The 15696-nt window shown below is 38.7% G+C and overlaps 1 protein-coding gene across 6 annotated transcripts in view; it reads right to left on the reverse strand.

Moving 5' to 3' along the window:
• Positions 1–15696, reverse strand: part of Slc12a6 (solute carrier family 12 member 6) — a 92925-nt gene that overhangs the window by 69218 nt on the left and 8011 nt on the right. For 2 of the 6 annotated variants that reach the window (XM_063250334.1, XM_063250333.1), the window contains exon 2: positions 1326–1419. The exons of 3 other annotated variants lie outside the window; for them this stretch is intronic. In XM_063250334.1, coding sequence (XP_063106404.1) covers positions 1326–1419 — 94 coding nt within the window. Of the gene's footprint in view, positions 1–1325; positions 1459–15696 lie in introns of those variants that run through there. One more of the 6 variants, XM_003475654.5, reaches the window with a different exon arrangement.

Consider the following 15696-nt stretch of genomic DNA (forward strand, 5'->3'; position numbering starts at 1 on the left):
AAATTAATGAAGACAACATAGACAAAAGCTTAAAAAGGAATTAAAATCTAAGCAATTACCAAAGAACAGCTTCAAATACACACATGCCTGAGAGAGAAACTCTTCGGAGCTGAATTAGGCACAAGTTCAAAGTAGGTTAAACTTGCTTTCATCTTCTTATCACCCTGGCTGTTCAGCAAAAATGAAAATGACCCAGTGGACATAAAACCTTTTTTAACTTCGTCTAATAAATTCTTTTACTTGAAGGGGGAAAAAAAGGAGGATTTCTTTCATAAGCTTTTATTAAACTTAATTATCCCAAATAAGTTAAAGCTTCTTAAAAAAAAAAAAAAAAACCTCTAAAACTTGGTAAGAAACACAATCAACAGCTATTTACGGCAAGGAACAGCAGTGTTTCTTGCTATAGATTATAATGGTGGCAAATCTACAGCACGTGTGCCACAGCTGGCTGTTCATTATCACTGAAAGTTCGGAAAGGTTCACCATCACTGCTATAGAAAAAGTTAGAATCATGGAACTAAAAGGAATTCTGAGAGTTTCTTGTGGGCTTTATTCACATAACAGAGAAGCTGCTGACAATTTATAGATTTAAAAAATGAGAGGCTTCAAACTCTGTATATTTAAAACCATAATATTAACTAAGATTTTAATTGCATGTTTAAAAATTCAAAACCACAATTCCCCTAGAAAGTATAACTGTTACCAGTTAGAGAAAGTAATAGGGATAAGCATATTCATCAATTTTGTTAAACCTGATGCTACGCTAGTCACAATGATCATCTATTATACGCTTGTCCTTTATTTTTTTACCTTGTCTTTGTTCTTTTATTAAAGAATTTTTACAACCATTCACTGTTGAATTACTGTTGAGCTGGTAAACTGAGGCAAAATTTTAACCTAAGTCACAAGTACAAAGTCCACAGTACAAAGCTATTGAACCATGCTCCCTCTTTAGATAATAAACTGCTAAAGTTAAATTTCACTTTTCTAGATACCACCTATGTGAGTGAATTCTAAATTCTCTGTAAACCCACTTTTCCTGTACCTTTCTTTTTGCTTGAAAACTATTTCATACACTGCCATGATTCAGTTTCACCTGTTGGTAATGAACACAGGGCTCATTGTTGGGAAAAACAAACCAGTGTGTGAAAAAAGTAAGTTATCAGATACACAGGCACATGAAACAAATGACTGAAAAACACTGTGACTATACTTTTTTTTTTCCCCACGCATGAGGCAGCCTTCGCAATTTGATATCTTGGTCACCATCTGTCTCACAAAAACTCTACAGGTTCCCAAAACTTCCAGACTGAGCACGCACTCACCTGGTTCATCTGCAGCCAGAAGCCCGGGTTTTGGTTCTGCAGCGCCGGGCTCTTGGGAGATCGAAGCTGCTGCCCCCTCCTCTGGGTCCTCTACCTTGGTCACAGTGAAATGCGGCATTTTACGGCGATGCTTCGCCCTTTCTGTCTCAAAGTTCCTTCCACGGGATCTTCCCAGCCTCCCTTTCCCGGTTCCTTTCAGATTCTGATCCCCGCTCCTGGGAGGCACGGGCTGGGAACCGGGAAGTCCCGGGGCTCACGTGACCTGCAGCGCTGGAGTGGGGCCTCCCGACACGCCTCCCACGGTGTTTATCATTCACTCGCAAGGATTAGTTACAGCGCCCCGGCTCACTTAGCAACCTAAAGAGCCCTGGACTGCAGAGGCTGCTCTCCCCGGGCTGCAGGAAGCCAGGCCCTGGGCTGCATGAACGGACCACCTACCGTCACTCCCCCACTCGCTTGCCTCACTGGCTTTACTGCACATCGTGATCCTAACCTCTGCCCTCCGGTGTCACACCACAAAGACCAGGGAACAGTTCATCTTACACACTTCTCTTGTAATCAAAGACTGCAGAAAAGTTTTCGTTTGTTTATGAGTAAAGCAGTAGCCCAGCAAAGGGTCTGAGATAGAGGTAGGAGACTACACATTTGGATAAGAATTAAAGTAAGAAGAGACAGAGAACGAGGATTTGGTCTAGGAGCGAACTTCCTCACGAAATGCGGGAGGGAGCCCTCTCCCTGCTAAAGACACTTGCGCTAACTCCCTGCTAAACTCCAGAGTGCTGGGGAACTTAAAATGCAAAAACAACTGATTTTTCTCTAAAATGCCAGTTTCCTTAAAGTCTTGTATGTTGAAGAACTGGGTTGGACAACCTGAGTTCTAGTGGGTCACCTTAAATCTACAGAGCCACTTGTGATGGGTGGGCGTTTCCGGGGTTCTGCTTCTCTACAGCTAGCTCTTGGACTGAGGAGCCACCGTGTCCACGGACTTGGACCCCTCCTGGACACGCAGTAGCTAAAACTCTCCCAACCTGCCCCTTCATTCATGATTTGATTCCTCCATATCACTGACATCTAAACAAGTTGGGGGTTATTTTTCCCATAATAGCACTATGTCAGTTTAGAAAACATTATTTGTTAGGTTTCTGTTGTGTCATTTCAAAGTATATGAGGAAGTCATACAAATCAAATTTTTTATCCTTCAGTGGAAACTTATTTAACACTTATTTAATAACTACTATATATTTTAGACAAAGTGTAGTTCTAGAAGCTGTGTACACACAGTGATAGCCATAAAGGGAAATTAACTTTCCAAAAAGTACAAGTTTATTTAAAAGAGAAAACTATTTTTTGAGGGAAAATTTCATAATTTACTGTGTTAGACAGGAAGCTCCAATTTTTAGCTTGGCATGGTGGTGCAGGAGGACTGCAAGTTTTGAGGTTGTCTGGGCAATTTAGACCTTGTCTCAAAAATAAGCTCTGAAGACGTAAGCCAGTGGGAGAGTACTTGTCCATCACATACAATGCCCTGGGTTGAATCCCCAGTACTGGAACAACAACAACCACAACAACAACAAAATCCCCAAAAAACAAAAGCTGAGAGCAAAACAATCCAACCCACCCAAAAACACCATGTTTTAAAGAAAAGAAAAGAAAAAAAAAAACCAAAAACACACGGAAATTCCTCTGATTAAGAGGTATAGAATTCCTGTAGTACACACTTAAAATACATACTTAACTCTTGGTATAGTTTATCAGATAACTGTATCAAGTTCTCAGTTGATGACTTTAACTGCAGAGTATGAGGCCATACTTCTGTACTCAGCCAGGAAGATTCGTAAACTGAGCTGTGTTAGCTTCCACACTGATGTAATGTAAAGGTTTTTTTTAATTAGTAAGTCCTTCCATCTGACAAGGCTGTGCTAAATTTATTTTACAGAGAAGGAATGATGGTTTATAATCCTTATTCATTCAAAGATATACCACCTTCTGAAAGAGAGGGAACTCCTACTTTGTACTCTGAGTTGCACTAGAAACTTACATCATCACTTAATCATGGCAGAAATACTTAACTAAGGAATTACACGAACTCATGGAGTCTGCAAACAGTGAAGCTCAACTTTACCACCAAAGCCCTTCTGCTAGGCAACACAGACTATTTAAAATAAAGTACATACCAGTAATGGCCAACCTATGGCATGCATGTTGCTTTTAAGACAAAAGATGTTAATGTATGAGTCGTTTTTTCTAAACTATAACCTCAGTATTCAAGTTTAATTGCAGTGTTGGCACTTTGTGATAAATAAGTGGGTTTGGGTTTGCAGTTTGGGCACTCAGTCTCTAAAAGTTTTGCCATCACTATGTACCCTTACCTAAATTTTATTTCAGGTGCTCCTAATAGGACTGGTTTGCAGGTTTAGCTCTATATTGGAATCATTTGGAGAGCTTTTAAAACTACTGCTGAGTCCCATTTCAGATATTCTGATTAACAGCTTTGAAATAGACCCTAAGTGACAAAGACTTTCAAAATCCCCTTCAGAGTTTCTTACTTGCAGCTAGAGTTGAGAATTACTATACAGGAAAAAGAGAAGTTGAACTGTGACTAACTCTCTGTAGCTAATGGACAGAAACAGTGACTGTAGGGCTGGAGATTTAGCTCAGTGGTGTAAGCACCACGCAGGCAAGCTCAAAGTTGTCAAATTCAATCCCCCATAGCAAAAAAAGATACATTGACTGCATTTATACATCTGTATATAGCATGCAAACTGTCTACATATAAATATCATCCCTTCCTCTTCTAAAAATACTCCCAAATTAAACATCTAAGAATGTGACAAATTTTTGCTGATCTGCAATAGGAGTAATTTATTTACCAACTCTACCACAGTGGTCAGAAATTTTTGTTTTGTTGTGCTGTATTTTTGTTTTTGGTACTAGGAATTGAACTCACAATCTCATACTCGCCAGGCAGGCACTGTGCAGCTGAGCCATATCCTTAGCCCCTGGTCAGCAATTTTTTTTATAATAGTTCTCTGAGTGAACTGTAGATAAAAATGCAAGGGAATAGAAAACTAGAGACAAAGTTACTGCTAAAAATGAAAATATACCCACAAAGTGGATTATACAAATATGTACATATCAATGTTTTCATAATGTCCCCAAACACTCCTGGTATATATCCACAAGAGAAAGGATAAACAAAGAATGAAAGTAAAACAAAAGATTACTATCCCCAGTTAAAAGGAAGGAACTTTTGGTACCCACAACAACATTGATGAATCTCAAAAACACATTAAGCAAGAGCCAGATGTGGTGGTGCATACCTATAATCCTAGCTCTTGGGAGGCTGAGGCAGGAGGATTGCCATGAGTTCAAGGCCAGGCCAGCGTGCACTATAAAGCAAGACCCTATCTCAAAAAACAAAAACAAATAAACAAAAAACATGCTAAGAAATCTGAACCAAAAAAAGTACATACTATTTGAATCTGCTGTTAAGAGGCACAAGCAGGACTGGGAATATAGCTCAGCACAGTTCTTGCCTGGCAACTGTGAGGTTGCGAGTTGGCTCTCCGATTTAAAAAAAAAAAAAAAAAAAAAAAAAAAGAGGCACAAGCAAAACTAACCTATGGTACAAAAAAACAAAATCAAAGACAAAAACAAGACAATGGCAGCCTCTTGCAGACTGGAGGTAGAGATTAACTGGCACCAGGCAGGAACTTCCTGAAATAATAGTAAGAGGCTAGATTTTGGTAAGGTTTAAGGTTCTTCCTGCACATACATGCATCCGTTAGCATGAACATACTGATACTACAACTTACTTTGAAAGGCTTCAAAAGCAGATTAAGTGAAGATAAATATATGACAAAACACAATGCTCATTGTAGCAAATACTGCATTTACCTCAAAATAAGACCTACTTAGGAAGTAAGTCCTAGCATGATTTTGTAGGATATGCCTAAATGTAAGTAAGCTCTAGGGTCAAGGATTTAGTTCAGCAGCATTAAGCACCTGCCTGGCAAGTGCCAGGTCATGAGTTCAATCCCTGGAACCAAACCAAACCAAACCAAACAAAACAAAACAAAAAAAATCACCAACAACAAAAAAACATAAGTAAGCTCTATCCGAAACATACACCCAGTTAAGATTAAGATCATCAGCCAGATGGACACATTTAGTATGTCTATTGTAGCACAAGGTAGATGTGTTAAATTATAAATATAATGAAATATGAACAATAATATTAACGTTAATTCTTAAAATAGTGCATGTCTCAGCATTTGAGACACTGATGAGGCAAGGGGATTGATGCAAGTTCAAGACCAGCCTGGGCTACAAGGTGAGCTCAAAGCCAACTGAACTGCACAGTGAGACTGTGTCTCAAAAAGACAAAAAAAAAAAAAGATAAATTAGAATTATTTGCAAATATCTAAGTGGGCAGCATCTTTGGAGAGAGGTAAACATGCATGTAAACAGATGAACTAGAGACTTACTGCCAAATCACAGCAGGCACAACACATGAATAACATGAGCACTTCATGAATGGAAAAAATAAAAATTTAAAAAATAATAGACATGATTGTGTTTAATATGAATCTTCATGAACCAATACATTGTGTTGTAACAGACAGTATTTAACACACTCATCTGAAATAAACACCTTCTGAATTTTGGTGCCTGCCATTTTTGCTTTTGTGTGGATCATCATTCTTGTTGCCACATCTGTCTCTTAGTCTTCAATTAGCACCTGATTTAATGGAAACTTTGTGAGGCCAGCCTAGCCTACTTAGTAAGTTCAAGACCTGCCTGAACTATGCAGCGAAACACTGTCTCAAAAATAAACAAAAAACATATTGACAGCTTTGTTGAAAATACATCAGGAGCAGGCTACATGGTCAGGAAGTGCTCATTTAATGATAGCTGTACTGCTGGACATGAGACATTGGGAACAATGGCTCTACATGAAAGGTAATCACAAGAAATTCAGGCTGGAATTTGGAGTTTGGAGAGTTATAATGATGTCCTAGAATATGACATAGCTATCTGAATATAGATTTTTGTGCATACATATAATTTTGTACATGAATAAATGAAAAATGTAAATTGTTGTACACGAAAAAATAAAGCATCTCCTGAAAATAGGCCCTATTGCATCTTTTGGAGCAAAAATTAATATAAGACCTGGTCTTATTTGGGGGGAAATACCCTAAACATGAGGATTAATGAGTGTTCACTACACAATTCTTTTTTTTTTTTTTTGTCTTTTTCGTTTTTATTGGTACTGGGGATTGAACTCACGACTGCCTGCTCGCAAGGCAGGCGCTTATGCCACTGAGCTAAATCCCCAGCCCCCCACTACATAATTCTTTGAAATTTTCTGTGTACTTGACAATTTTCAAAACAGAACATTGGAAAAATAATGAAAATAAAGCTCACTGAAATCTAAAGATCTTTTGGTCTCATTTCATGGTCAAATTTCATTTCATACAGAAGCTAGAGAACTACATAAATGCTTTTTTCTCATACTTTGGATTTAAAGTAGTTTCAGTAAAACACTGTTTTTTGTTTGTTTCTTGAGACAGGATCTCCCTACGCAGTGCAGTTCGGCTTGGCCTTGAGTTCACTATGTAGCAGGCTGGTCTTGAACCTCACAAGGATCCTCCTGCTTCAGCCTCCTGAAAGCTGGGATTACAGGTGTGAGCTACCAGGCCCGGCCAGGGCGTGGTGGGGGCTAGTAGAAATTAAATCCAGAGCCTTCATACTGAGCCACATTCCTAACCCTATTTTTATTCTTGAGACAGGGCCTTGCTAAGTCTCTAAATTGTCCAAGCTGGGCTCAGACTTGTGATACTCCTGTCTCAGCCTCACAGAGTGCTGGGGTCATAGGTGTTTGCATGTCTGTTTTTCAGAATAGGTCTATTTTAGAAATTATAACTTCCATGCTACCCTTTCCCGCCCCCACCCCCCGCCCAGTACTGGGGATTGAAGTCAGAGTCTGCATTAAATATTTCCACCCTTTTAAAAAATCTCTTGTGATAGGGTTTCCCTAAATTGCTAGGTTGTGTAGGATGATCTCAAACTTCCCCTCTTTCTACCTCAGCCCCCAGTGCTAGGTTTACAGGTATGTGCCACCAAGTCTACTTTCCAATTCTTTCTTTCTTTCTTTCTTTCTTTTTTTTTTTTTTTTTTTTTTTGGTCTTTTTGAGACAGGGTCTCACTGTGCAGTTTAGGCTGGCCTTGAGCTCACTTTTGTAGCTCAGGCTGGTCTCGAACTTGCAAGGATCGTCCTGCCTCAGTCTCGCAAGTGCTGGGATTATAGTCCTATTATTTCTTTTCTAATGTTAGTTTATAACTCAGGCTAAACAGTGTTTTGCTTTATTCAACCAATTTATTAAAAAATAAGATGCAAGTTAGATTTAATAAAATTACTGAAACAAGACAAAGTCACTAGAATATGATTTTCTTTTTTGTTTTTTTCATTTTTATTGGTACCAGGGATCGAACTCACGACTGCCTGCTTGCAAGACAGGCGCTTATGCCACTGAGCTAAATCCCCAGCCCCCAGTAGAATATGATTTTCAACATGAGGATCATCCATCAAATGAAAACACAGTTAACTTATAGTATGAAAAACTCAATTTCTAAAAGCAAGTCATACCCCCCTTCCTGGGAATTCTTGAAAACTGAAACTTAAAATTTTTCCTTAAATTTTCACTTCATTGTAGGCTGATCATTTTATTAAAAAAATTACTGGAAAAACAAATAAAGGTATACCAAATGTAAGTCCCGATTTTTTTCTTTTTCTGTCTTTTTTGAGACAAGGTCTCGATATGTGGTCAGGTTGAGCTCACTCTGTAGTTCAGGCTGGTCTCGAACTTGCAACGATCCTCCCTCAGTCTGCCAAGTGCTGGGATTACAGGAGTACATCACAATGCCCAGCTGTAAATCCCAATTTTTTAACTATAGGGTTCAATCGATTGTGCTGGCTATGGTGGCGCACACCTATAATCCTGAGGGGCACTGGACTCATAGTAAGTCAAACTATGAGTCACTGGTCCTTGCTGAAACTTGCAGTGACCTGTGATGCCATGATGTCTCAACCGACAGCATGAGGTCACAGCTGAGGACGCCTGGCTCTAACCCCAACTAAATAAAGCCTGCAGCTGCTGGCATCTTACTCCTGCAATGAAAGTCAACCTGGGGGCTGGGGATTTAGCTCAGTGGCATAAAGCGCCTGCTTGCAAGCAGGCAATCATGAGTTCGATCCCTGGTACTGGTAAAGAGGAAAAAGACAAAAAAAAAAAAGTCAACCTGAGCCTTTTTCCTAACATACTCCTCCTAAATTAACGTAAGACAATTCTCCGAAATTAACAGTTTGTTACTTGGAGAAGTCCTTGAACCACTCCCAAGGTCCTGCTCAGTTTCGTGCTCTAAGCTCTTGCCTTATTTGAAAATCAAATAAATATAGCCACCCACAGTTCTTTGTCTCAGCCCCCAGAGAATTCTTAAATCCTGCTAGAGGGTTTTGATCCTTCTGGAGCCCTAAAATCATAACTCTTTTTTCTTTTATTTAAGCCTTTGCTTTTCATTCCTTTGGGAGGTTATGGACCTGATCACTCTGCGATATTGAGGCAGAAGGATCACTGTGAGTTTGAGATGAGTGCAGGCTACAAAGTGAGCTCAAGGCTAGCTTCAGCTACACAGTGAGATGCTATCTCAGAAAAAAAAAAAAAAAAAAAAAAAGCCAAGACAACAAAACAATAAACTACAAACCAAAACAACAGTACTACACTGGTATAAAACCTTAAGGGGGATTGAGGGCTAGGGATTTAGCTCAGCGGCATAAGGGCCTGTCTTGCAAGCACGCAGTTGAGTTCAATCCCTGGTGCCGATTTAAAAAAAAAAAAAAAAACTTTGAGGGTACAACACATCACCATTTTGGCTGGCTGCTTCTTTTTCCTTTTTATTTTTTATTTTTTTTTTTTATTTTTGTTTTGTTTTTGAGGTGGTCTTCTTTTTCCCTTTTATTTTTATTTTTTGAGACAGTCTTACTACATAGTCCCAGCTGGCCTTGAACTCACAACAATCCTCCTGCCTCGCCTCAGACTCCCAAGTGCTAGGATTACAGGTGTGGCCACCACATGCAGCTGGCTACTTTTTCAAGTCCCTAAATTTATGAATGTTCACTAGAAGAAAGGAGTAGCAGCACAGGCAACGACGAGATAACCTCATAGGTGCTCCAGTCACTTTGGCTGCAGACCGAGTACTCAAGGAGGTATTACTAAATGCTGCTGGGTGCTGCTCAGCTTCTCTTACCTGTTTAATACACACAGCAACTTCCTGTAAAAGACTACTGTCATTGGGGGTGGGGATTTAGCTTGGTGGCATAAGCGCCTGCGTTGGAAGCAGGCAGTCATGGGTTCGATCCCTGGTACCGATAAAAAGGAAAAAGACAAAAAAAAAAAAAAAAGTGCATGGAAAATACTTTCTGGAATCAACAACTGGGATCATGTCTTTTCAGTCAAATGTCATTATAGGCTACATACAACATGACTCAAGAATCATCAACCAGCTGGGGATTTAGCTCAGGGACATAAGCATCTGCCTAGCAAATATGAAGTCTTGAGTTGGATCCCCAGTCCTCCCTACTACTCATCCTTCCCCGACCAAAAAAAAAAAAGACTCATCAACCAATGAAGTAGCACAGACAGGAATAAAAACGGGCTAGCCTGGCCAGGCATGGTGGCACACACCTAGAATCCAAGCACTCAGCAGGCAGAGGCAGGAGAACTGCCATGAGTTTGAAGCCAGCTTGCACTATACAGAGCAACCCTGTCTCAAAAAACCAAAAACCAAAAAGCAAAACAAAACACAAAACAAACCAAAATACAGCACCTAGAAAGTAGGCCTGATAAGAAGCAATTTATCATCAAAACTACAAACGTATTTCTAAAAGAGAAAGTGAAAATATAATCCCAAACAAAATTTTCTTATTAATTCAGTTTTTACATCAGACACTGTTTTATTCCTTCCCTGAAACAAAAACTCCATTTAAAAAAAAAGATTTATTGGAACAGGTTGAAATCTCATTCTTCATTAACTTTAGGACAAAAGGACTAAACAACTCAATCAACAGCTGTCCACACAATTCAGCTTTCCAGTGCTTCCCCAGGTATTTGCAAATCCCTGTGTAAACAACAATGCAACACACATCTTTAGGCCACATTTCCTTTGAGGAACACAGAACCTAAGTAATTCAGGGAACACATTTTGCTACATCCATTTTTAGTTTTTTCTGTAACATCCTCCCCTAACTGTGCAAGGCAAAATAACAGCAAACATGCACAAAGTATAAAAACTGTTTCTTTCATGCATCCTCTGCTCTATCATATAATTACAGTAGCTTAATACATATTTCAGTAGGATCAACCACTATGTAGAAAAAAAATTAACTGAAAGTAATCTTTTTTTTTTTTTTAATGGTATCGAGAATAGAACTCATGATTGGCTGTAGAAAAGGAAGCCCTAACTCCCCACACTAACTAATATTTTCTTGCTCTTTTGTTCATAGCAATTTCTCCTTTTTTTCCTTAGTGATGGTTTATAATGTTTTCACTATGGAATTTTTCTTTCCACATTACCTGAATCAATTATACTTTCAATTCTCATTGTAACTAGTCATCCAATTATGGCCCATACCTTGGTTTGCTGATGGCTCTTTGCCATTCATCATCCTATTTGTATTGGGCTCTTGGAGCTTAATGACATGGCATGGTAATACTAGGAGCCACCCATGACCTCACGCTTGCCAGGCAGGCACTTGTGCCACTTAGCTAAATCCCCAGCCCTGAAAATAATCTTTTGTATGTATTTAAAAATGTAATTAATCAAGTTTTTAAATTCAGTTTTTCTGGTTGTAAAAATTTTTAAAAAGTTCAAACATGGTAATGCAAATATCAAAACAAAGGTAAATTTCAACTAGATTTCATTTCTCATGGTTCCCCTCAAAATGAAAATATCCTTATGTACACAGGAGTTTTTACCTGCTAGTGTTTTTTAAACCAGGATAAGAATAATTAAAAAGGAATAGCAAGTTAAAGTAGACTCAACTGGCAAAACGGGAAACTCAAGAGTCACTATGCCAAAAATTAAAGGTGTCTACCAACCATCATGACTAAACAGATGAGTGTGGTTAGCTGAATTTTTTGCATGGATTTCTCCAGGCCATTAGAAATGTAAGGGTTAACAACGTAGTAATAAAAACACGAACCAAAAGCCTCTTCTGATTTACTTAGCAAAGAAACTGGAGCCTGTAACCTAGTTAGCTCTAGGCTAAAGTAACAGGAAATTTTTAATAGAAAGTAAAAAAAAACAAAATAAGATTAAAACCTAAACATACCTGTCATTTCCTAATAATGATATAGTTTTTGGTTTTTATTTTTGTGCTTTTACTACTGTTGTGCTTTTACTACTGTTACTACACATATAGCTTCGTTATATGTGTATTATAGCAAACCTGCAACGCGGCTTACTAAATGTGTTTTTTTATCCTTTTTCCCTAACTGATACGTTAAGTGACCTAATTGATATGTTGAGCATATGTAAAGGATTGCAAGAATCTCACCTAATTGATATGTTAACCATTGTTGCCCTCTACAAACTACACAAGTTGTGCTAAAACAAGCTAACAAGGGTTGTTAATCACTGTTAGGCGCCTCTATTCTCCGCTAAAGAGCTAAAGAAAACTAGAATGGCCCATTAATTTACACTTGTTTAAAGTAACCTGCTTGTGTGCAGAAAGATTTGCCTATGAGTTTAACCCTAACCCTGACCTTGACACATAACCGCTGTTTTCTGTTCTGTATGGCGCCTTATTGCCTCCCTCTCCCCTCACCTATCTATCTAGGCCATAAAGAATTTGGGTTTCTGGGGACCTCTTCCCGACCCGGTGATGATCTGTCATAAAATGAGCCTGCTCCAAATTTTAAGAACTGTTTAGCTTCAAAGAAATTACCGGGAAATACTATGGCCCAAACCCCAATTGGTGCTTTCCTTTTGTTCTGTATGCATCAAATGAGTTAGATATCAGATCTTTGTAAAACTTAAGTTTCAGCTTCTTGTTACTCTTGACCCCTTCGCACCCACTAGCGAAAACGAGCTGTCCTGGGATAATTAACTGTCCACTTTCTTCTCCAAATATTGCTGTAGATGTGCCACTCCGAGATAATGTCAGTCTGTAGGATGGGAGTAATTTGAAAAACACCAGGAACTCCCGAGATTGTCAGAGCTAAGTGGACAGCAATACAGTTTCCAGACTCGGGTCAACAAGTTTGATGGCTCTGCAGGTTTCTTTGTTTCTCCCCCCACCCTTTTCCTCCAGCCTCTTTTTAAAGTCCTCCCTTCAGTCTCCGGGACACAGTCTCCAAATTGGCTCCCAGAGACTTGTCACCAGGCCTGGAAATAAAGCCTTTGCCACCTAAATTTTCGGTCTCTTGCCTCCTTGGATTTTATACCGGGGCCCAAGTTGTAACAACTACAAAAACTGTAAATGTAAGGATAAAAGCTTAAACTCTTACATATTTAAGATAACTTCAAAATTTTACATTTTGCAAAGCCTCTCAGATTAACTTACATTGTTTAGTTGTGAGAGTCTGCTAACTGTAAATTGGAAAAAAAAAAAAAAAGAAAGTAAACTGGTTTTGGTGTCACATGTCTGGGAAGCTGAGGCAAAAGGATCAAAAATTAATGCCCTAATAATACTCTGTCTCAAAATTAAAAAGGGCTGGATATGCAATTCAGTGCAAAGGCCCTGAGTTCAGTATTGACCAAAAGAAAAGACAAAATACAGCTGAAAATGAGAAATGTTAATATATGACTACTATAGCTGGGTACAGAGATGCACACCTATAACCTCAGCATTCAGAGGCTAAGGTAGGAGGATCACTGAGAGTTCAAGAATAGCCTGGGCTACATAGTGAGATGCTGTCTCAAAAAAACATAAAATCAAAACAATTTGACTGTTATGTATCTGGGGCTTTTTGTCCCGCTCATTTTTTTGAAATAGAGTCTCCCTATATAGTCTAAACTGGTCTTGAACTCACAGCAACCCTCTTGCCTCAGCCTCTCAAGTGCTGAGATTACAGGTGTGCACCACCATGCCCAGCTATCTGTTTCTTATAAAGAATCTTTTTATGTTTTATATCCTGAGTAACTACTTTGGAGATAATGATACACAGTGTAACTATTGTTATTCACATATTAGTTATGAAAATCTTTTTTCATAAAATAAGAAAAAATATGACAAACATACACTTTAGAACTACATAGTAATATGTAATGATGTGTCCTATAAATTAGTCATTAAACTTCTGGGACTAATTAATTAATGAAAGTGCACTGTGTATGTCTTATATTGTATGTCCTGCCATGCCTTCAAACGTAATTGCTGAGAATTATAAAACATACCAAGGCATTCATCAGTTTTAATAGTGAATATCAACATTTTTCAATTTACCTGTAAAATGTATAAAACCTCATTAAAATAAGACATTGTTTTACAGTCACAAAATAAAATGGTTTCATAATTCCTCCAACACAGTTCTCCAAACTTTTGTACCTAACAAACACATATCATCAAAATCTTAGGGGCTGGGGATTTAGCTCAGTGGCATAAGTGCCCGCCTTGCAAGCAGGCAGTCGTGAGTTTGATCCTTGGTACCGATAAAAAAAAAAAAAAAGACAAAAAAAAATCTTAAATGAACATAATTTGCATTATTCAGAGTCAAGCAGCCCACGGTTGCAGCTGTACAGACTGTGAACAAGGGCCTTCAGCCAGAGGAGCAGGGTAGGGAGAGGTGAATCCAGCCTGTCCTTCTCTAGCTGAAACCGGGAATTTACAGTAGTCAGGCTTAAAGAGCATCTTTTTACACTCTGTACACAGCTTCTATAGTCCAGAAGTACTTCTTAGACATAACTGGCAAAGGGAAAAACCAGGATTCTGAAGCTGTCAGTAGAACACTGTCTTTATAGGTCAAGACAAGTTGCCTTACACATCAGCATTAACAACAAACCCCTTTTACCACTCTTACATGGAAAATCATGACTTTTCCTAAAATTTCCAGAAGCATTTTCCTTCTTTTGTGTCTTTCCATTCCAGTGTTACCAAATTTATGTATGCCTATAATCCCAGCACTTGGGAGGCTGAGGCAGGAGGATCCTTGCAAGTTTGAGACCAGTCTGGACTATAAAATGAGTTCAAGGCCAACCTAAACTACATAGTGAGACCCTGGCTCAAAATGACAAACAACAAAATTTATGGAAATCTAAAATCAAGAGACATGCCACCAAGGGGAAAGAATGTGGGCGAATGGTGAGAAGACTCAGTAGGGCATGAAAGAACCATTAAAGACAAAAGCCGAAGGTGTGTGCCACCACACCCGGCATAGAGAGCACTTTGAGACAGACTCTGTGAAAGAAAATCCATTCTTTTAGAGCAGTTTTTAACACTGCTTTTCAACTTTTTAAAAGTTTTTATTATAGACACCTTTAAACATTAACAAAAACTAAGATTAAAAAATAAAATGGTTCTTTTTGGATACAGGATCTTGCTAAGTAGTTCAGGGTGGCTATGAATTCACAGTGATTCTCCTGCCTCAGCCTCCCCAGTGCTAGGATTACAGCTGTATGCCATCATGCCCAGTTGAAAAAAGTAAAATAAATACTCATGTACCTTTCACTGTATCTTCCACAGATTATACACATTCACCAGCCTTTTCTCTCTCTCCCCAGCATTTTGAGGGGGGCTGAGGGTGTCACGAGGTACTGGCGCAGGATTTAAATTTTACTTTAAATTGTCTCTAGAGATAAACTTTGTATTGGTATTACAATGTCATAAACACAGCTAAGAAAATTACAAATTCCTTAATACTTAACAGCATATACATGTCCAAATTTCCCCAATTATCTCAGAAGTGTTTTTTTACAGTTGTTCTATTTACACCAGGATCCAGACCAGGTCTGCACGCTGCATGTAGCTGATAGGCTTCTATCTGGAACAATTTTCCCTCCCTTCTCAGCACTCTTCTCCCAAGCCATGCCATGTCTTGAGGAATGTAGTTATTTAATAAACTTTTCCATTTTCTAGATTTGGCTGACTTTCTTATGGTGTAAACTGGTATAACACATTATTTTATTTTTTTTTATGGTACTGGGATTGAACAATACAGGTGTTCTAGCACTGAACCACAACCTAGATCTTTAAAAAAATTTTTTTATTTTGAGATAGGGTCTTGCTAAGTCACCAAGGATGGTCCCCCACTTGTGCTCCTCCTCAGGTTTCTGAGAAGCTGGGATTACAGGCATCTTTTTAAAATTGTAC

This window comes from Cavia porcellus, unplaced genomic scaffold, assembly GCF_034190915.1.
Source record: "Cavia porcellus strain 051 isolate PalLab524CR breed Dunkin Hartley unplaced genomic scaffold, mCavPor4.1 scaffold_6, whole genome shotgun sequence".
Classification (NCBI taxonomy): domain Eukaryota; kingdom Metazoa; phylum Chordata; class Mammalia; order Rodentia; family Caviidae; genus Cavia; species Cavia porcellus.